Genomic DNA, 21,396 nt, shown 5'->3' with positions numbered 1-21,396 from the left:
CATAAAGGAAGGAAGCCGGATACACCAAGCTCTGAGCTCACGTGGCTTCACCGGATTCACCCGAGCAGCAGAACCATGTGCCTCACATGTGGCTCTGCCATCACAAGGCTGCAGCGGATAAGGACAGGGCCTGGAGGACCCCACCACAACAAACCCTGGCCCACGAGGCCGGCCAGCTCCCCAGCTCAGCAGCTGTCGGGGCAATGCTGATGGGCTTGCTGGTGTCCTCGGCATGCAGGTAACGTTTCTCCACCTGGAAACAGTCGAGGCATGACAGGCCAAGCGCATCTGCACTTGATTTTGAGGACTTTAATCAGAGCAGTGTGAGGATGCAGGTTACAAAGTTAGTGGTGTCATCGCTGTGCCACAGACGGCACCGACAGCGAGGCCCAGCACGCGTACAGCTCCTAACTTAGGTCATCCAACAGGAAATCATCGTCCATCTGTATTTAGTGTTTTCAAGCAACGGTAAATGAAACCCCGCCCACACGCTCACATGCACATCACACACTGACCCGGACCACCTGCGGTCCATACACCTACACTTAGGTGCCTTTTCACATGTGTGTGTGGACCCGGACACTTAAGTTACTGAGGACAGTCTCATGAGTGGACTCTGGACCAGCCCGTTTTCTTTCAGTCACTTAAAATTTTACAACTTGAAGCCACATGCCCCGTGTGGTCTGCACACTCTAAGGGCACCTCAAATAATGAGCATGGCCCCTGCTTCTTTGTGTGAGGATTTCTGTGCATCTCGGATGACTGTAAGTCAAAAGGAAAAGGTCCACAGGAAAGAGCGCCTTCTACGAGCACTGTGCCAGGTCAGCCCTGCAGTCGCCCTGCAGCGAGTCTCGGGCTTTTGTACAGAGGTACTGGTTAGTTCGATGCTTGTCCCACTTGCTTGAGATGCAGGAGCCCCTTACCCTGCCTGGCAGAGCCCCTCCTGCTCCCCAGTTTAGCAGCCTGCCCACCCACCCCAGAGGTCGGTGAGGTTGGTGGAGAGCCACCTGCCACGCCTCACTGACTGACTTCTCACTGTTGCTGTTAGTAAATGGAAACCATGACAAAGTTTAGCAGACACGTACGTATGCCCTGGCTATAAATATCCCAGGGTGGGAAACGGCACAACCACTCCATTCCTAGTGAAAATGAGCTAAAAGGAGCAGGGGATGTTATCAACAATGTTCCAGCAGAAAATCCCAACCTGGTGGTACTGGGCTCAACACTACGGCTTTTCCAGGCCTCCAGGGCAACTGAAGGTTTGCAGAGCCAAGGCAGCTCCCCTGGCAAACCTGGGGAATCCCGTCAGGGGTCTTGGAAGCTGGACACAGGTGGACGGTCAGCTCCTAGGCCTTCTCAGAGAGGTGAGGGAGGAGGATTTCAAACACACAGCTGGAAGCAGTGCCTCGCCCCCTGCCGGCCCCAGAGCTGCCTGGGCTCAGAGCGCCAACTGCAGCTTGGTCATGTTCCTCTGGTGCATGTTGTGGTGGCGGACGAGCTCATCAGACCGGGCGAACTTCTTCTGACAGCTGGGCCACCGGCAGCTGAAGGGCTTCTCACCTGTGGGCACACACACCGGTCAGAGACAGCAGAGGCCCAGGCGCCCATGCTGGGCGCTGCTGACCCCCTTACAAGCCCTGTGCTAGCCAGGGGGCTCTGTCATTACCACCTGTGTCCTCTCTGCTGATCCTACTCCACCCGCTGCAGTAAGGACCCATCCTCCTCGGGGCCCGGGTCTTCCTAGGGCAGGGACTGGGTTTTCCTCAATGCTGCATCCACACTGAGCCCTGTGCTGTGCTGGGCCCCGGGCTCACATGCCCGACTCCCCTGGGCCGGACCCGGCCAACAGAAGGGAGGCATCACCCTTGGCTGCAGACTGGGCCCATCCAGGCCCGAAGCCCCTCATCCTCCGTCTGGCCTGCCACCCTGTCCTGAGGCTCTTCATGCTGCCTGGAGGTCCCCTGGGGCCCTGCTGAGCCAAACAGCTGCTCAGAACAGAAGACAGCAAATGTGCATGGCTCAAGGTGTCCTCGGTTAGGAGGAGCCTGCAAGCATCAGCACCTTCCCCAAACGTTGTGACTCGGGACAACAAAGAAGTGGCCAAGAAGGGGTGCAGGGTGGGAGCTGGTGGGGCTGAGACCAGGCCTCCCTGGTTCTGAGGCCTCCCCACCCCCACTGTCCTGATAACGCACCCCCCCCCCCCGGCCGCCTCTTGGGAACAAATCCCAGCCCTGCTCCTCTGTCACCATCCTCAGCCTCTTGGTGGCACTGAGCTCTGCTGGCCCTGGTTGTCCCACGCTGCTTCGCTTGCTGGAATGCTGTGAGGACATGTGCCCCTCCCCAGCAAGGACAGCAGGACTGAGCTGCTCACTCACTAGCTCTGGGCCTTGGGGCAAGTCACCCGACCACTGCGTGCCTCAATCTCCCCTTTTGTAAGCGGAGTGAAATCTACCTCCCTGGTCATAATAAGGCACAGAGGGCACTGCTATCCTCAGCGATTGCAGTGGCCCAGCCAGGATGGGCAGTAGCTAGGTTCACAAAGGGGCAGTGGTCCCCTGGGTACCCCAGGAGAAAGATGACAGCCACGTACCACTGTCAGCCTGGCAGGCAGGGGGCATTCAGGGTTCAGGTGATAAAGCCCAGCCTGCAACAGCCTCTGCCTCTTCCGGAAGACTGCTCACCCCACACTGAGGTCCCAGAGCATCGGCAGGGCCCGGGTTATTGCTCCCTTCTCATCTGGATGGAGAGGCCCCAGCCCCAGTCCCAGCCGGGAAGCAGTACTCCTAGCACTCAGAGAAACCCCGCCCCCGACACACATACACAGGTCCTTTCTCTTCTCCACCACACACCTCGCTCCACACTCATTTACCAAAAATAATGAAAAATAAAAGTGAAGAAAAGTTTACGCACTTGTTTTACCTGTATGAGTCCTGGTGTGGGTCTTCAGGTGGTCGGACCGGGAGAACTTTCGCTGACAAGTTTTACACTGGAATGGTTTCACACCTAGACGGACAGAGAAGGTCTGGCCTCGGCCCTAACGTGCACTGGGCTGGCTTCCTGGGGCTGGAGCGCCCGGCTTTCAGCCACACTTTCGGTGTCCCCGGCGCACCCGGCCCAGCGGGACCATTGGACTCTGCCTACACTGAGACCCTCAAGGACCTGCTCTGTCCTGGACCAGAACACCCTGCCTGTGCTCGGCCAGAATACTCTGCTTTGTGCTGGCAGGCAGCTCCTGGTGGCGGTGGAGGCTAGGTTCCTGTAGCTCAGACTCTGCTCACTGCCACCGGCCCATCGCTGGGGACCATGAGAAATGGGAGACACTCCTGCTCTTCCCCTTCTTTATCTTTTCTTTTTTCTTTTTTTAAGAGAAGGAAAGTCTCCAGATGAGGATAAAGATTACAAAAATGAAACTGATACAGACCCTCTCATCCATGTTCAATAAGGAAGAGAACCGAGCACCGACCCTATCCCACGGAGGGTGACAGCCAGCCGCAAGAAGCAACCCACAAACCTGTGTGTCTCCTCTGATGCCTTTTGAGCTGGTCAGAGCGCGAAAACCTCCGCTCGCAGTCCTTGAAATCACACTGGTATGGTTTCTCACCTTGGGGAAGACACACATGCTGTTTGAAATGATTCTGCAAACGTGCGCTCCTTGGAGACAGTCTCCCGGGCCTGAGGCAGGCGGAGGGACGGCAGTGGGGACAGAGCCCCCGGGCACACGCAGGGGCTCAGGACCAGGGGCTGAGGACTCCCATTCCCCTCAGAACACTGAAAGGGGCAGCTTCCTCCTTGTGAAATGGGCCAAACTCTGACAGTGGCCAAGAACTCAGACAGAGTGGCCTGGGTCATCTGTGCCTGGCACAATGCAGTGTCTTCAGGGGACCATGAGCCAAGATGGAAATGTTATTCATGGGCGGAGTCAGGCAGAATTCTGAGGGATGTCCCAGGGGGCCCCTGTGTCACACCCGAGGCCTAGGTGTCCTCTGCTACCAACTTCCCACTCCTGGACCAAGCATAGACACTGCCCAGCTGTGCGACATGGGACTAGCCTATGAGCAGGGGCGTCCACAGGCCTGTGTTCCTGCCTCTGCCCAGAGAAGCAGGCAGGGTCTGCACAACCCCTGCTCGGGCAGCCCGTCCTCCACGAAAAGGTCGGCCAGCACCTGGAGCTGAGTTGAGGGCACCCGGCTGCCATGGTTTCCCTCTTGCCTCAGGATCCCAGGCAGACAGCAAGCCCCCTGGACGCCCGGGGTCCCCACTCTCTGCCACGATCTCTCAATCCATCTGTACCTGCTCCTGCAGCCTCACAATCCCAAAGTCTGCCTTGTGCTGAGCTTACACTGACCACTCTGTCCCTCAGTCCCGATTCCTACCACATGCCTCACAAACGCCATGCTTGGAGGCACCACGGGCAGAGCAATGCCCTTCCTTCCCCAGCTGTCCCACAGGAGCCATGCCTGGCCTTGACACATCACATGGACTTCCTGGGCTCTGGATTCATGTCCAACCAGACCTCAGCTCCCAGGGCAGAGGACACAGGCTGCCATCGCTTCCACTGCTGCCCCTGCCACTGTCACGACTCTGCTCCTGCTTTCTGCCTCTGCTGTACCAGTCTCTCATTGCCCTGCACAGGATTAAACTGAACTTCCATACCAGCACGGCAACAGTGCTCAGCACACGAGCCTTGCTGACACCAGAGATACAGAGAGAGCCCCACTCATGCAGGGGTGCTGCAGGCTGCTGACCACCCTCCCTTCCCCCTCCCCATCACCAGTGACTATGCTCTCCCTGCTCTGGGCCTGGACTGAGGTCCTTGATTGGTTCTATGACTGTGACAGACGCCCTTCAAGAGGCCCCCTGAGGAAGCTGGGTCATAGCACTGAGTGTGACGTGCACAGGTGACGCACATGGTGCTGCCGCCAGGGTCTGCAGCAGCAGCTGGGAGGAGCTGCTCCTCCACGCTCCATGCTGCCTCTACAAACTCGGGCCAAGTGCAGCCAGTGCCGCAGGGCATCGGGGGCGGCTCCTGCTGTGCTTCTCCAGCTTCCTGGCCCCACAGTCAGCAGGACCATGAAGCAATGACTCTTGAGGCCACCCCACAGCATACGAGACCAGCCACAGCCACCACAGGACAAGGAAGGCGTCACTGGGGGGACCCAGCCACATGCCCACTCTGTGTTCCCAAAGCAGGAGGCCTAGGCCAGTGCTTGGGCTCAAGCCAGCTACAGGACTGGGGAGCCCATCTCCCCAGCATATTATCCAAGGTCATTGTCTTTCTCAGGACCAGCAGAGACCATTTGACCACAGGCCCCATCTCTTGCTGGCAGCTGGTCACTGTCCCAGCACACGGCCTTCTCGGCCATCTCTGGGAAGCTGCTCCCTCCCCCGGCCTTAACAGCACCACCCCACTGCTCGCCCAGGCCTGTGACTCTCTCTGGAGCGGCTAGGAGGATCCTGGGGAAAACACCCCAGAGGCACCACACTTCCACACTCCACAGTGTCCCCTCCTCTGCCTGCACAGCTGCCCCACCCACCTGCACTGCTCTGTCCCAAAGGAGGTTCCCTGTGCACTTCAGCAACAGACAGGCGCCCCGGCCATCAGCAGCCGCCTGGCAGCCCCTCGGCTGCCTCCCCAACTCCAGGACCCTAGTCTTCCTCACCCGTGTGCTTCCGGCTGTGCATCTGCAGGTGCGACAGCTTGAAGTACCGCTTGTTGCACCCGGGGTAAGCGCACATGAAAGGGCGCTTCTCGCTGCTCTCGGAGGCCGAGCGGACCAGTGTGGGGGCCACGCCGGGCACACGGCGCACATCCTAGGCACAAGCAGAGGACACAGGCTGTCAGCCACATGCAAACAGCCTCCAGAGCTGGGGTTGCCCAGAGCAGGGACAGCGGCACAGGGCTATGCAGTTCGAGCTGTCCACTCCGTGCCCAGACAGTGCAGGAGGATGGCGGGGACCTTCTACACGGCTGCTGCACTATCTTGTCCAGCAGAAACCTGGATGGGTTAAAGCCTGCTCAGGGCGCCAGGCAGTGGGCACAGAGAGCAGGACAGTGCCCCACCCCCAGCTCAGCCCCGAGTGACCCAATCAGAGGTGCATCTGGTCTGGTCTGCCACGGTACAGCCACCCTCTTGAGAAGAAAATGGGAGTTTCTGAGTGCACTCCAAACCAGCTAGACCCTCATGCATCTCCAGAACAAGGACAAAGCAGCCCTATGACATCACGGAGTGGCCAAAGCGGCCGTTAGGGTGACACCAACATGGAGACTGTATGTCCAAAGCACAATGAGTCCCTTCCTGGGGTAAACTGAGTCACAGGGGAGCACAACCCCAGAGGCCACTAAGCCTCCCTATTCCATCACAGACAGGCAAGCTAAGGCCACAGCCATGTGTGCCTCCATGACCACAGAGTAGATCTGTGACCTGGAAGCAGCTGGCCCCATGGGATCCCCCTACGCCCACCTCCCACCTCACTCTGGTCTGGAAGAAAAGGTGCTATTGGCCTTAGCGTGCACAGCCTGGGAGCATCCAGAGAAGTGTGGCATGGGGTGACACTGGCCAGTGGGGTGGGTGGGGCCCTCAGGGAGTCCCCACTGTCCAGCGGGTCTGAGCAATGGGCCTGACGGGAGAAGACAAGGGGAGCATCTCTGGTTCCCCTCCTTGATGCCATGCGCGGAGCTGGGGTCCTAAGCCAGAGCTCTTCTCCCTAGCACCAAACGTCCTAGTTGGCAGAGCCCCGAGGGTGCCCTGAACCCTGCCTGTGGTGCATGTCTGTGTCTCCACTGCCCTTTCTCACAGCTAGAGACACTGATGCTCTCGGAGCTAAGGGCCTCACCTATGGAGCTAGGTGCCTGGTCCACAGGACCAAATTCTAGGCCACAGGCTCTCTTGGGGTACAACACAGCCGTCCTGTGGTGCAGCCACCGAGAAGATCCATCTGTAACTCAGCTACGTGTATGTGGCTCTGAGTGCCCCGAGAGGCACTGGATACTCAGGGACTCTCACTTCCTACCTCACTGTTCACCCTAACCTGACACAGAGCTGCCGGGCCAGGACTCCCCCAAGGAGGCCCTCGTGCGGAGTCCTCATCCAGGTGGGCACTCACCTGGATGCCCCGGAAGACGCCATGTGTGTGGATCCGGTACTGCGCGCCGCACAGGATGGGTGTGGTGTGGCTCTCGCTCTCGTACCCTGCACTGTGGCTGAGGACACAGAAGAACAGGCTCAGCCCCTGGGGCCCCTGCCAGTGGAAGCAGAGACTTCCTAGAGCTCCAGGCACTGCCCGGCTCCCACAGGCATCGCCTGGCCTGTGCTGATCGAGCACAGGCTTGGAAGGACCAGGGCTGGGCTTCAGCTGGGCAGGCTGCTCGCCTTCAAGAGCATCTCGGCAGAGTGACCTCTGGGAATGGCAGGAACGTGCGAGGCGGTCCTCAGCACCTTGGCACTGAGAAAGGCAGGACACAGGTGTCCCATCCTCAGAAGCGGAATGGCCTCCGTGACCCTCTCTGCTTCACCCTGCCAGCTCTCCAGATCAGCTGCACCACACTGAGCCACACCTCCTTGAGAGGGGGTTCCTCTCCCCTAACCTCAGCCTGCCTCGGCCCTGGGGGCAGGAGGACCCCACTGCCGGGAAGGAGCCACCGGGCTGAGCCCCTCCTCCCAGCTGCAGCGTGGTGAGCAGTTCTCATGGGTCCAGTTTCCAGCAGAGGCATCGAGAGGACGCGGCCGGCCCAGTGCACTCGGAATTCCGGGCGGAATCGTTGGCGGTGATGATGCAGCTGCGAAGCGGTGCAGCTGCACTGGAAACGAGGCTGCCTTGGCAACCCCTCAAAGTCACCACGTGACCCAGAAATCCTGGGAGGACAAAAGCAGAGGCCCATGCGAAGCCCCATTTGTGTAGTTCACCAGCGGCCTCAGGCAGAAGAACCAGGAAGCAGACGAAACCCAAGCGCCAGTGGCTGACCAGTGGAAACCAGAATGCAGGCACAGACCCAAGGGAATATTACTTGGCAATAAAAAGGAACGGAGTCCTAACACATGCTCCAACCTGGAGTTAAGCAGAAGAAGCCAGTAACGAGACCATATATCACAGGGTTCCATCCACACAAAACATCCAGAAAAAGCAAATCGGCCAAAAGTGGATGCACGGTTACCTAGGCTGAGGGAGCTGGTGGGCAGGAAAGTGCTGCTACAATGTCCTGATGACCACCCAGGGCAGTGGACACACTGAAGCCACTGCCCTGTATGCCCCGGGGGGTGGGCCTGGATGGGTATATGATTCAGTGATGTTCCTTTTAAAAAGTTGTCTCTGGAGCCAGTCCTGGTGGCTCAGGCCTCTGCAAGGCTGGGGCAGGAAGACTACACATTGGAGCCCAGCCTTAAGGAGACCCTGTCTGAAACTTTTATAAAAGAGAAAACGGCTGAACATGTAGCTCAGAGCCAAGGCCTTGGTCAGTCTCCAGGACTGCACCAGCCAGCCATGCAGCCAGCCAGGCATCTCTGGGGACAGGGCCATGCACGCATTACCATCTTTCAGAGCCCCCAGGTGAGATGGGTTTGCTGCTGGGCTCAGAACCCATTCTCTGCCTCTGTTGCTGGAGCGGTTCAAGGGGCACTGGGAGAGACAGGGACTTGCAGATGGGTGTGGAGAAGGGAGGAGGGGTGGACTCGGCTCCCATCCCTTCCTCTCTGGAGAGAAAGATGCCTGCCAGGACCCCAGCTGCCAGCTTTTCCTCTGAGCCCTATTTCTACCTTGATGCTTCTGGTTCACCACAGTCTATAGCAACAGAGTTGGCAGACCACGGACTGATGCTGCAAGCCCAAAGCAACCTTCCCCCTGCAAGTCTCAAATCTTGGTTATCTGCTCTCCGGAGAGCTGATACAGTCATCTACACCAACCCCACGCCAAGCAGGAACCCTTCCAGCTCCTGCCCAGCTGTTGGCCAACAGGACAAGGACCCCATTTCCATCTGGAAGGAGTTCTGATAGTTAGCAAAGCTCCTTCCACACTGAGCTGAAGTCAGCTGCTTCTGCCTCCTGGGGAGCCCAGATCCTGTCACTGTGCCAGCCAACTCCCGGGTCTCCTCTGCTCCACGGGAAACCTGGCCTTCAGCATGGAGACACCTCACCACTCTTGGCATTTTCCAGCCTGGTGATGCCAGCAGGCACCAGCCTAACTCCTCCTCTATGTCCCAACTCTGCTGGGGTCTCAGATTGTCCTTGGGGCTCAGGGCAGAGATGCGTTCTCTCTGCTATGATAGGATGAACTGGCGCCTGCTTTCTTTGTCACCTCCAGTGTCTTCTTTTGACACCATGTCACTAAATCCCTCTGGAAGGATGGTGCCCATGCTGCACCACATAAAGGGGCTAGAGGGAGGCCATCGGTACCCAGAAGCCTCAGTAGGACAGTACCTGCCCCACCAGGAGGGCTCCTGGTTTCTCCTCGGGCCTCCTGGTGCAGTGTGGACAGAGCACTAATATTAACATACCCGAGCACAAACTGTGCCTAGGCGCTGGGACCCAGGAACATCCTCCTTCAAGTTAAATCTCTCCCCACCCCGGATTTAGCTCAGCAGCATAAGCGCCTGCCTTGCAAGCAGGCAGTCATGAGTTCGATCCCTGGTACCGATAAAAAAGAAAAAGACAAAAAAAAAAGTCTCTCCTCATCCCAGGCCCGGCATGAGCCACGGCAGGTGTCTGGCCCTGATCCTGGAGGCCCAGCTGCTTCAAACTGGAACTCAGTACAGTGGAGCCAGTCTTCAGATCCCATCCTGTGGTGGTCAGCGAGTACTCCCTGATAGCCGGAAACCACCTCCCTGTGTTTCTGAAGCCTTGTGCCACGCCTCTGCTCCTGAAAAGCCCCTTCTCTGAGTTCCGGAAGTGAAACCTATTTCCCTGCTGCTCATGGGCCCCGTTTTATTGACAAGGTGGGTGAAATAGGTTTCTGTAGTACTCAGGAAGGGACAGGGGTCCGGGTCTCCCCAGGCATCCTGGAGCAGCTGTCCTGGAAGATTCAGCCCAAGTGGGACATGCTCAGCCATGTCATATGGCAGCGACCATCAGGAGCTGCCCTGAGATAGAAAGGTTCAAGAAGGTGATGGCAGCTTGTGGGGAAGCCAGCGTCAGGACTGAGCTGCGGCCTCAGATGTTCGCAGGAAGCCAAGCTTCACCCCGAGAGAGAAGTGTCCCTGACCACATCCAGGACCTGGATGGGGGCTGGAGCCCTTAGTCCTTTCAAAATGGCCAGGCACTGTAGCAAGGGAACACTGTCTAGGGCCACTTTCCAGGTATGAGAACTCACAGAGCCGAAGCTGCAGATGGGAGAAATCAGAAGCGCCCAGATCTGGGTCCAGTTTGTGGGGTGTCACATGAAAGCAGGCTCTAGAGCAGTACAACCCCCTCCAGGCCAATCAAGTGTCCCAGCCTGGCTTGGGAACCCCTCCCACCCAGTCCCAAGAAGGAATGCAGAGGCCGCTAAGCGGAGTGACCTGTGCTTTCCCAGGCTCTCGTTGGACATTAGTATATCGGCTCAGCAGAATGACATGGACAGGGGACTCACAACTTCATGCCCAAGATAACTAGGAGGACCTGAGGGCCACGTCAGATGGGGACCAGTGCTCAGCCTCCTGATGTGCTGCCCGCCCGAGACCCCCCACCTGTCCCCACAACCAGCCCCAAATGCCTCTGCAGCCTGTCACTGTGCTAACGACCTCTGGTCCAGGCTGGGTCATCCTGCCACACAGGGAGTGGGCCTAGGGCTGCACTCCACACCACCAACCAGCTCAGACTGGCTTTCTCCCCTTGGTCCCCCAGGACTGGCTGACAGCTTTCCCGAGAACTCATGCTCTGTGGTGTCCAAAATCCACTGAGTTTCCTGCTCCTTAAAAATCAAGACACCCCCCTGGCTCATCTCTGCCATCACCTCTCTCATTTTCCATGAATCCAGGATTACCGACCAAGTAGGAAATTGTTCCATGACAGAATACAGATTCCACTCCTTTTTATTTAAAGCAGAGTCACAGATTCAAATATTACCCCAGAGTCCAAGTTAATGAGAGAAATAAATGAAGAAAGCCCTGATGGATAAGACAGCCCGGAACGCAGGCACAGCCACTTGGGCCACCCTGTCCCCTGCCAAAGCCGGACCCTGTATGGTCACCTCTTCCCTTCTGATGAGAAGTTGGGAATCTCAGGTTTTATGAGATCATCTAAATTCTGCACAAATAAATGAACTTTGCAAGAGCCTCAATCAGCTTGGATGAAACCAACATCTGCCCTAAGGCAACTGACTAGATTCCAAGGCTGCACAGTAAAGGTTAAGCTACAAATGGGACAATTCCACCTTGATTTTCCTGGGATTCCCCACCTGGCAGGAAGGCAGAGGTGGGGATCTGTAGGACTCTAGGATCTCGGAAACCTGAAAGGATGCTGCAGCTCCAAGGCAGGAATGCCCAGAGTTGGACAGTGAAGTCCACACATCTCACCTTGGGCGCCAGAACTTCGCCTCTCACTCCACTGGCCCTGGAAACCAGGCTCAAGTACTGAATTCTAGACGGATCCCCTGTGCTGGCCACACTGCTGACCGAGGTGACAGCTGTGACAAACTACCCCAGGCTCGGCAGCTTAGAACAACCCAAGCTCAGTGTCCTACACTTCTGGAGGGCAGACCGAAGCCAAGGGGCCTGAAGGCTGCTTTCCTCCAGTGCGCTGAGGGAAGAACTTCATCCCTGGTCTTCCTGGTTTCTAGAATTATTTAGGCGGGGAGAGGCACCTATGAGGTTTGGCTGTGCCACCTGGGCTGCTTTCAGACTCCTGAATTCAAGCGATCCCCCTGCCTCAGCCTCTTGAGTTTGGGGCCACAGGCCCTATGATGCCCATCCTTTGGTCCCTTCTTGGCACCACACCACCCTCTCACTTCCCATCCCGCCTTTCGAAGGTCGGGACTCCCTGTGCCTCCTCTTACAAGACTCCTGTCCTCACACCTAAAGTTCCGCTCCCCTGGGTCGTTCCTGGAAATCTCTCCATGCACGGTCCTTCTCTAAGCCATGTCTGTGAATGCACTGGCCACACACGGCAGCACAGGTTCCCACAGGTGGGACCTGGATATCTCGGCTCAGCAGCTGGCTGGCCAGACTTCCCAAGGGGACAGGAGTCCCTTGGTTTTCTGCAGATGCATTATGAAAGCTGAATTAACCTAGATCCTTCGGCTCCAGACTGACTTGGGAATGCAGGAACTCTGCATCTGAAAACCTGTATTCTGTACCCACTCTCCAATTTATTTGCTCAAAGGCCACCTGTGTGTCACCTCACCCCCTCTGCAGCCATGATTCACTGCTTGAAAACACAGTTAATCCTCTACTTTAGGAGTTTGCTTTAGACATCACTCAGAAATTCACCCCACAGGAGGGCTGTGGTCAGGCACAGTGAGTGACCAATGACTAGAAAACTGGTCATTGTACATTTTGTGTCCACCCAGGAACTGACACAGCAGAACCAATGTCTGAACATCAGTATAACCTGGAAGTCGTGATGGTGTCACCTTGGGGATAAATGGGCCTCCTTGGCCCAGTTTCAGGTAAAGTGGGAACAGCAGATCCCATCCCTTTACCTCCAGTGTGTGGAAGGAGCCAATGGGGTCAGAGAACACAATGCCTGGTTGGCCTGAGTAAGAGCCCGCTTAGATGGCTGGTAAAGCTCTGGGTGTGCTTGGGTGACTGACAGGTAGACTGCCAACTCAGGAGGAAGGACGCACCCTGCATATGGGCTGCACTAACCAATAGGCTTGGAGCCTGGACTGCATAAACATGGCAGGAGGAGTCGGTTTCTTCCAGTGAGCTCCAGTCTTCAGCATCACTGACTTTGGATGCCCGCCCCAGCTCCTTTACGCTCCTAAGGCAGACCCTACATGCCCCCAACACAGACTTGCGCCAAGTTCTGCAGGGAGCTCCAGGCCTTCACCTTCCCCCGGATTAGGTAGTAAATTCCTACCTAATCGTGCACTCACGAGAGGTCACCGCAGCATATTGCAACATCACTCTCATTCACTACAAAGCCGCCAACAGTGGCTGAACCATTTGGACCAATGCAGGAGGGCATCGAATCCAGGTCACCATCCCCCTTCTTCCCTCACAGTTAGATGGGTCATCCCAGCGATGCCGCCCCCCTCAGACAAGTTCCACTCTATCAGCCTGACCCTGAACAATTCCCAGGTCTCTGCTCTTGGGAATGAATGAAATTGGACTTGTTTAACTTTAGAAAATGTAGTGGGGGTTTGGGGGAAGAAAGGAGCATGGAGATGGTGAGAAGGGTGAGTTAAAACCTGCCTCCACCGGCAGAATTTGGCTCAGCTGTAGGTGCCTGTTTATTTTTGGTATAAGGAACGCAGAAGTTGAACTGCTATAGCAGAGCAGCTCGATCTATGCACCATTTTTTACAAAAAGCAAAGTATCCTGTACCTATGTGGGAAAACAAAATCTGCAGAGGCAGTACTTGGCAGAGTACACACCTTGTGACCTCATTTCCAGCAGGGCCCAGACTGTACATTTTCCAACGCAGCATTCACACGCGTGGAACGGATCCTAGGAAAGTTTGCTTTTCCTCGACAGCTTTAAAAACCATCAGCTCACATCCTTGGAAAGCCCACATACAGGAAAAGCTCCCTCGCAGAACACGAGTGATGAGCCCTCCCCCCGCGAGGACCCTGCACACTGAGGCTCGCTCTGGGGAAGACGCCGCGCTGGAAGGGCAGCTCCTTTAAAATGATTAACTTTGATGTTCCCCAGGCACAAGAAGATTAATAAAAAGGAGCTGAGGTTTTACAGATGAGGAAAACCAGAGCATCTTTGAAATCCCTTATCAACAGATGAGGCAAAAGAAAGAAGTTGGTAAAAGAGAAGAGAAAGAGCCTTTGGGGATGCACTGGCCTTCAAGGAGATATTCAGAGAGGAGGACTCTGCCATGACCCATCCCCCCACCTGCAGCTAGGTGGGCAGCTGTCCTCACCTCCGTCTTCTCACCTCCGTGGGTCATCAGCACAGGGGAAGTTGGCCTGAGCCCCAGAGCGCAGAGCTCCCCATCTGGATCCATGCTGGACACTTGGCTTACATCTGGGGTGCTAAGTACCTGGCTGCTCCTTTAGCTGGCAGCCCATGACTGCAGGCCTGGGGGCCCAGGGCCCTTGTCCATGGAGAGGAGGGAGCCAGGCTAAGCAACAGGGTGCCCTTGATGCTCGCACACGAGAGGTGAGGCTGGACCTTAGAAAAGGAACCCACACTTAATTCTCTAGTGCTAGCTACCCGTTCCCAAGAGACATGGCACAGAGGCGCAAAGTTACAGGCTGCAAGGGGCAGCCACCTGCCCAGTCAGGACTTGTGGACACTGGGTGACCACTGACCCGCCAGTTCTGATAAATCCACAGGGGAAGCAAGTACAGAGGGGACTAAATGGGCAGCAAGGGGCTCAGGAGAGGTCAGCCGAGCTGAGGTCGCCAATCTCGCCAGCCTCTAAATGCTTCGGCTCTGAGAACCCCAAAGACCGAGGCCTAAACCCATACAAGGACAAGCCTGCACCCTACACAGGGAAGAGCAGAGGCTACTTCCAGCCCTGTCCTCGAGGCTCAGGCCCACCTGTTCATACACGCTCAGGGCTGCAGGTCTGAGTCTCTCTTGCTCCTCCAGGGGAAATGGAGGCCGGAAAGAAAGGCCTGAAGCTTCTGCTGGTCCCTCACTTCCGCAGGACACCCATGCACCTACCATGGCCAAGGCCCTGGGGCTCATGTCCAGCAGAAGGGCAGGAAAGGGAGGGAGGGAAAGAGGCAGGCAGAAGGCGGGAGGAGGAAGAACAGTAAGAGGGAAGGAAGGACGGAAGGAAGGACAGAACTACCTAGTAGTTCTAGGTTGAAAAAAAGGGAAAACCGTGTAATAAATTCCTATGAATTTATTCCTATGAATAAATTCCTATGAATTACACTGTTCCCCAAGGAATTCTGAGGCAAGAGGCATTTCGTGAGAAAGGGGTTCTCTAATAAGGGTTATCTGGCATAGAAGAAAAGCTGAAAACATATTGGGAAACATGTTTGTGAATAAATGATTCTAAACTTTCTAACATCAGTCTTGGCCAGACCTAATTTTCAAGCATAATGTGACCCATTTTATATTCCAGTTAAGACTCTGAAAAGCGAACCATCTATTTTGAAGAGCATAACTCCGGCTGATAGGAAGGCTGAAGCAGGAGAACTGCAAGTTTCAGGTCAGCCTTGGAGACTTAAAAAGGCTGAGGATGCAGCTCTGTGGAGAAGCCGTCCTGGAAGATTCAGCCCAAGTGGGACCTGCTCAGCCATGTCATATGGCAGTGACCATCAGGAGCTGCCCTGAGACAGAAAGGTTCAAGAAGAACCTTAGAATAATTCTATGGTTCAAGAAGAACCATAGAATAAACACAGGCATGTGTTTAGCGCAGTTTTAAGTTTACAGAGACACGTCCAAGATAATCCACCCAACATTCCAACTTGTTTCTTAGGGTCAGCTCCTACTGCTGCATGTAACATCTGCCACAACTGGAAACCAATACTGGTAGTATTGTTGAAATCAGAAGTTAAGATTGTCTCACAGAAGAGTCCAGCGGCCTCGGTGACTTAGTCCTTAGGCTGAGGCAGGAGGATCATCTGAGGCTGGGAGCTGGAGGCCAGCCCAGGCCATGCTCTGTGACCACATCTCAGTCAATCAACCAACCAGTAACGAGCAAGAAATAATAGCTAGAAATGCCTTCCAGAAAAAGGAAAGTGCTGGGGACCCTGTCCTCTCCTTAGGGAGACTGAAACTATAGCAAAGAACTCAGCCAGAGGCTGGGCGGAAGGGGCTGGGGAGTGGGCCCAAGGGAGGAGTTGAACATGGGTCCAAGGTCCGTGCTGCTCAGAGGAAGGAAGGGCTGCTCCCAGCAGGCCACTTCTCCCTGGAGAAGGATCAAGCTGGACTCCGAGAGCCATGTAAACCCGGGGTGAACTGAGTGTAAAAATGGAACAGATTCATTTTTATAAAGCTCAGGGGGAAGTAAGTATTCCCGATACGCACAAAACCATAAGGTGGGAAAAATCTTTTTTAGACATGATACAAAACCCGAACACCGGAACTGTGTGAAGAAGTTGTGAATTTTACAATGCAACCACAACACAGGCCAGGCTGCAGTCTGCAGACACCTGCAGTGTGATGGGCGCTGGGCTCACCCCAGCTGACCACCATGTCAGAGCACAACTGAAATGCAAACCAGAAAAGACATTTGAGTCCTCTGAGAGCAACAGAAGAGCCGTCACAGAACAGGGCCCTCACACTGGCGCGGCCACCAGCGCACAACCCAGTACTCACCCAAGGCTCCTGCTCCAGCCCCGCAGCTCTACCCCCACCCACTCTTCCTTTTTCTTTGCCAGCCACAGCCGCATCCGTGGCAAACAATATGCAAATACAGTTTCCTAAATGAAAATAAGTAAAGGAAAGCAACTTTTTAAAAAACACAATCTCCTCCGAGCCACGGATCGTGGCACACGCATATAATCCCGGTACACGGAAGGCTGAGGCAGGAGGATCTTTGTTCAAAGCCAACATGGGCTACCTACACAGTGAGTCCAAGGTCAGTCTGTGTTGTACAGTGAAAGCCTGTCTCAAAACAGAAACATCATAAAACATTTCCTGACTGTTGTCCTCTAGCCAGTGACACACTCATGCCTTCCTCCCTCTGCAGGAAAGTGCCCCTTCTGGACACCTCCAGCCTTCTCCTCTGCAATGGCCCCAGCCCCTCCCCCAAGTCCCTAAAGGTGTCCAGGCTTTTCTGCAGCTACAACACACACCAAACCGTTTGGTAAAGTTGCTTTAAAGCTGCTTTACGGCTACCTCAGGGTGACGAGGTGGCAGCTGCTTTTTCTCTTCTTTATCACGTCTGGGCACTGCCTGAACTGTTTCAGAAGTGATCAGCCTGTGCTGTTTTTCCAATGAAAGAGAAAAGGCCTGCTTTCATTTTAAATAAAGCCAGTCTCAGCCGCCCCGGCACCTCTCTTGGCAGAGGCACCTTGGGGGACGCAGCAGCTGGGCTCTGAGAAGCGCTCAGGTGACTTCATATTTACTGGTGCAGATTCTGGGTCAGTGGTTTTCTTGCTGGAGCCTCGGAGCTTTCTCTGAGCTTTCCCTTGGGGCTCCTGGGCCTGAGCACCCCACCCTGCAGGCTCCTTCCCTGCACACTCCTCTGTCAGCCCATCAGAGCCTCTGTAAGCCCCACTTGCCTGCAGGAGACTGTGAGGCCACCCCCACCTTCCTGCTTCTTCCTGGGCGGCTCCTTTCACACTGGGGCCTGAGCACATTTGGGAAATGAATGTAATTCCCACTTTAAGGGGGTTAGAAGCATCCTATAAAGATGAAAAGCAGACAAGGCCAGGTACCCCAGCCCTTTTCATTTTCGAGACAGGGTCTCTCAAGTTAACTGGCAGGATTCAAACTTGCAATCTTCCTGCCTCGGCCTTCCAAGTGCTGGGACTACAGACTGTACCAGCACACCAGGCTTTCAACTCTTCAGTAATTTTTAAGAGGCTGAGAACATTTTCAGAGTTAAGACTCTTGCGAAGGCTGAGACGGCTTGCAAGGCCTCTGACTACAGCAGATCTCCATCCACACTAAGGCCAGTCCTACTCAGGAAAGAAAGCGACCCACAACCAAGGTGTGCACAGAGAAAGGTCTACCTTCGGGTCACAGTGCTGCGGGCTCTGCCTGCAGGGCTACCCAGACACCTTCTGCTTCCTGCCCCAGAAGGCCGTGTTTGAAATGTTCTGTAGTTGACAGGAATTCTCTACTTTCATAAATTTAACACATAACCAAACACAAGCTCAGAGGCAGAAGGGCAGGAAAGGCCAGCAGCCAGGGTTGGGGGAGAAGGGACAGCACATGAGAAGCAGGGGGCTTCAGAAGGAGTCCTCCTGCAGGAGTAGGACAGGACAGGAGGCTGAGTCATGACACTCCCTCTTAGTCCACTTTCCTCCCTGGCGGAAGCCAAGTGCAATGGAAGGCGAGCATAAAGCAAGAGCTGTTGCAGCAGCACCCATGGGCTGTGCCGAGGACCAGCAGCTCCTGCGGGGAGAGAGGCAGAGGGCCAGGGACACCACTGTCCCAGGTGCGCTCGCCACCCGGCCCTGGCCACCCACCAGAAGCAGGACCCCATCTTCTCCCGGGGCTCTAGGTCCCGCTCCTGCTTCCACTCTGCCACCCCAGCCCGGCCGCTTCCATCGGGCTCAGTGACTTGGCCCAGGCTCAAGGTTGATGTGTTTTTCCCTTTCCCAGGATATTTTCTTCAGAAGACAAAACAGGCAACAGGGAGGCCACAGCTTGCAGGAATCAGCAGTCACGCAGAATGCAGAGAAAACTGAAGACAGAAGGCACCTCAGCAGGCTCAGTGAGCTGGGTCCCAAGATCAGGGAAGGCCCAGGCAGGGCCTGCCCTGGAAATCTAGTGGCGTCTGCTCATGGGGGAAGGAAAGGAAAGTGAGCTGTCAATCTCCTTTCTCAAATCTCAGCCGGAAGGCAAGATCTGAGGTCTCACATCTGAGGTCTCACAAACAGTATGGACCCCAAAGGACACATGGAGATCAAAAAGGGACTGAGGGAGGGGCCAAGGGAGGCAGAGGCCACAGGACCAACCGTCACAGGCTCACTTTGATGGCCCTGCCTGCCAGGGTCCATTCCCCACCCTCTTGGGGACTCTGCTCCCAGCCCTGTGACAGGGACCTCCTTGGAGCCCCCTCTCTGCAGAGGGACTGTCTAGAAAGTAACCTTCTCAAGGCAGAGCCCAGGCACCAGCACTTGGGTTCGATGTATGTGACTTAGCAAAACATCCATGATGCCTCACTCCTATGAGAGATGCAGACATCAGGTGCTTTTGCTATAAAATCCGAGTCCAGCACCAGCATACAGTTACCCTGCCCCAGAGCTTCCCTGTCATCTCAACTTCTTACTGCTGACTTCAGATAAGGTCAAAACCCTTCCAGATCAAAGCAAAAAGGTCTCCTCGATTCTTCTAAGGCTTTGCACTGAGCTGCAGCCCCAGCCACCACTTTTTAAAAATTTTTGGGACAGGGACTTGCTAAGACACAAACTTGCCACCCTCCTGCTTCAGCCTCCCTGAGTGCTGGCAATAGGCACCCCCACTGTCCGGCTCTAGGTCACCCCCAAGGCGCCGTTTCCACACTGACAGTGTTTATGTGTCGTGAGGAAGGAAAGTCATCTAGCATCGCAGAGACAATGCACCGCCCCCCCAGGGCTCCTGGGGGACGCCCGAACTCCCTAGTGGAAGTGCAGACCACCAGGCCAGCCATCTGCCTTCCTGGGTGTGGAGGAGACAGGCTGAACATCATCCCTTTAGGGCCAAAAAAGAGGCACATTGGGTCACGACATGGGGGCTAGATCAGGCATAAACCAGCCCAGGATACCACAGCCAGCATCAATGAGCTCCAAACCAACTAGGCAGGTGAGCATGTGCGCTCGGGATGGATGTAAAGCGTGGGGGCGATGCCACCTCAGTGCCAGCCCTGCCCTTCCCAACCCCAGCCACTGTCCAAAGCCCAAGGAGGACGCACAGGAGCAGTGGGCTTGGCACAGACTCCAAGGGACAAATCCACAGCCTGAGAGAAAGTCAGACAGACTGACAGCCGTGCCTCTGTTCTCTAAATGTTGTCCCTCTGTGGGCTATGTATGGGAACGGCGGATCCTGAACAGAGTTGTGTTCGCGACACACATCTTATTTCTGAACTCCAGTCCAAGACGTAACGAGTCAGCAGACCCCTCACGCTTTCCCCAGGAGGAAACGGCTGCACAAAACATACTTCCCACGCTTTGTTCTTCACCCACACAATAGGGGCTCTGCCTTCCCAGCAAGTGGCACGCGTCACGTGTCCAAAGACCTTTAAAAGTATCGAAATTATCTGCACCGTGAGACACCAAGATCTGCTCGTGCCAGGATTCCTGCCCCGTGACTCTGCTACCCGGCCCTGTGCTCCCGCGGGAGGGCACCGCCAAGACAGACCTCGGTGCCACCTGCACAATCGCCCTCTGTCTGTCTTTGGCACCGGACCCAAGGGAGTTGCTGAAGGCTGGAGAGATCAGCAAGAGGAAAAGGAAAGGACTCAGAAAGCAAGAGGGCGACCAGAAGGCCAAGAGGCGTGAGCGAGCGAAGCTGAATTAGGAGAAATAAGGACTAGAATCGCCACAGCCCTGGGACCTGGGGAGGAGACTGTGGATGGGGAGGGGGTGACACAGAGCAGAGTGAGGGTGAGGAGAGGGCCTGAGAGCCAGTCCCAGGGCAAGGGGCCTCCACTGGTCACCAAAGACCCAAGTGCCAATGAGAGTAGGAAGAGGGAGGCTGGCACTGGGCCAGGCAGAGAGGACAAGGAGAGAAATCACTGTGGAAGGCACTGGGTACGAGCTCCGAGGCTGGGGTCTTCACAAAGCCCTGCCACGCACATCGCTCAAAGAGTCAGTTCTCCCCTGAGACTGAAAGGCAAGCAGAGAAAAGCAAGCTGAAGCGCTGGGGCGGGGGAGATCTGGAGCAAGCGACAGCAAGTGTGACACAGTCATGGCCACAGGATGGGGAGTGGCACCACCCCATGTGGCCTACGGTGTGTCCCTGATGGGCATGAGGAAGTGGCCGAGGGTAGGCTCTGCCCATCCCCAACTTCCCGAGTCACCCTAACTCCTGGGTGGCCCAGAGGCAGCCACCAAGCCATCGTCCACTCACTTGCTGTGCCCTTCTGTCCATTTCACTGAGCTGGCGCTCCCAGCAGCAACTCTAGAAGAGAAGAAGAGGCGGGGATGGGACAGCAGCGGCGCCCTGGCAGCCCCCACCCCAGGATCTGCAAGAAGCCCCATGATTTGCAGAGACTCGAAGCGGGCTGTCAACCGCGAGTGCTGAGCTAAGTCTTAGCTCCTCTGGGCCCAGCATCAGGAGGAGGCACCAGCGAGAGCTGGACAGAGCCGGCTCTGGGTGCGAAGCTGCAATGCAGTGTGGACAGAACGGGGCGGTCACATGACTCTCAGAGTGCCAGCTCCTCAGCTGTACTGATTCCAGGGAGACTTCCTGAGGATGACTAGGTCCCTTGAGGACCCCCAACCAGGATTCCTGCGTGCCAACAGTGGGTCCCCGGGTCCTCATGTTTGAGTGCAGAGCAGGCCCCACGTCAGCCTGGTACCTGGGCTCTGCACACACCTCCCACGAGGCCTGTGCATGCAGATGGGGGTGTCTCGGGCAGACTCTCCAGGACACACGTGCAGACCCTGACCCTGAGCCCTGTGCTCACAAAGCAGTGCTCCACAGCCAGGGCAGTGCTTAACAGCTGTGATCCCACAAGCAAAACATCACGGTAGAGGAGGGGC

The 21,396-nt window shown here is 55.9% G+C and overlaps 1 protein-coding gene across 3 annotated transcripts in view; it reads right to left on the bottom strand.

Annotated features, from left to right (window-relative positions):
• Positions 1–294: 294 nt before the first annotated feature.
• The window catches only part of Wt1 (WT1 transcription factor), a 35,292-nt gene continuing 14,190 nt past the window's right edge, over positions 295–21,396 (bottom strand). The window contains exons 5-10 of one of the 3 annotated variants that reach the window (XM_063256723.1): positions 20,762–20,812; positions 7,105–7,201; positions 5,661–5,811; positions 3,512–3,601; positions 2,911–3,003; positions 295–1,560 (exon numbers count right to left, since the gene is read on the bottom strand). In XM_063256723.1, coding sequence (XP_063112793.1) covers positions 1,439–1,560; positions 2,911–3,003; positions 3,512–3,601; positions 5,661–5,811; positions 7,105–7,201; positions 20,762–20,812 — 604 coding nt within the window. In that variant the 3' untranslated portion in view covers positions 295–1,438. The remainder of the gene's footprint in view (positions 1,561–2,910; positions 3,004–3,511; positions 3,602–5,660; positions 5,812–7,104; positions 7,202–20,761; positions 20,813–21,396) is intronic. The other 2 variants (XM_023562760.2, XM_023562761.2) reach the window with 2 other exon arrangements.

This window comes from Cavia porcellus, unplaced genomic scaffold (assembly GCF_034190915.1).
Source record: "Cavia porcellus strain 051 isolate PalLab524CR breed Dunkin Hartley unplaced genomic scaffold, mCavPor4.1 scaffold_9, whole genome shotgun sequence".
NCBI classification, from domain to species: Eukaryota; Metazoa; Chordata; class Mammalia; order Rodentia; family Caviidae; genus Cavia; species Cavia porcellus.
The sequence above is the reverse complement of the archived record's forward strand: the minus strand, read 5'-3'. Positions and strand labels throughout refer to the sequence as shown.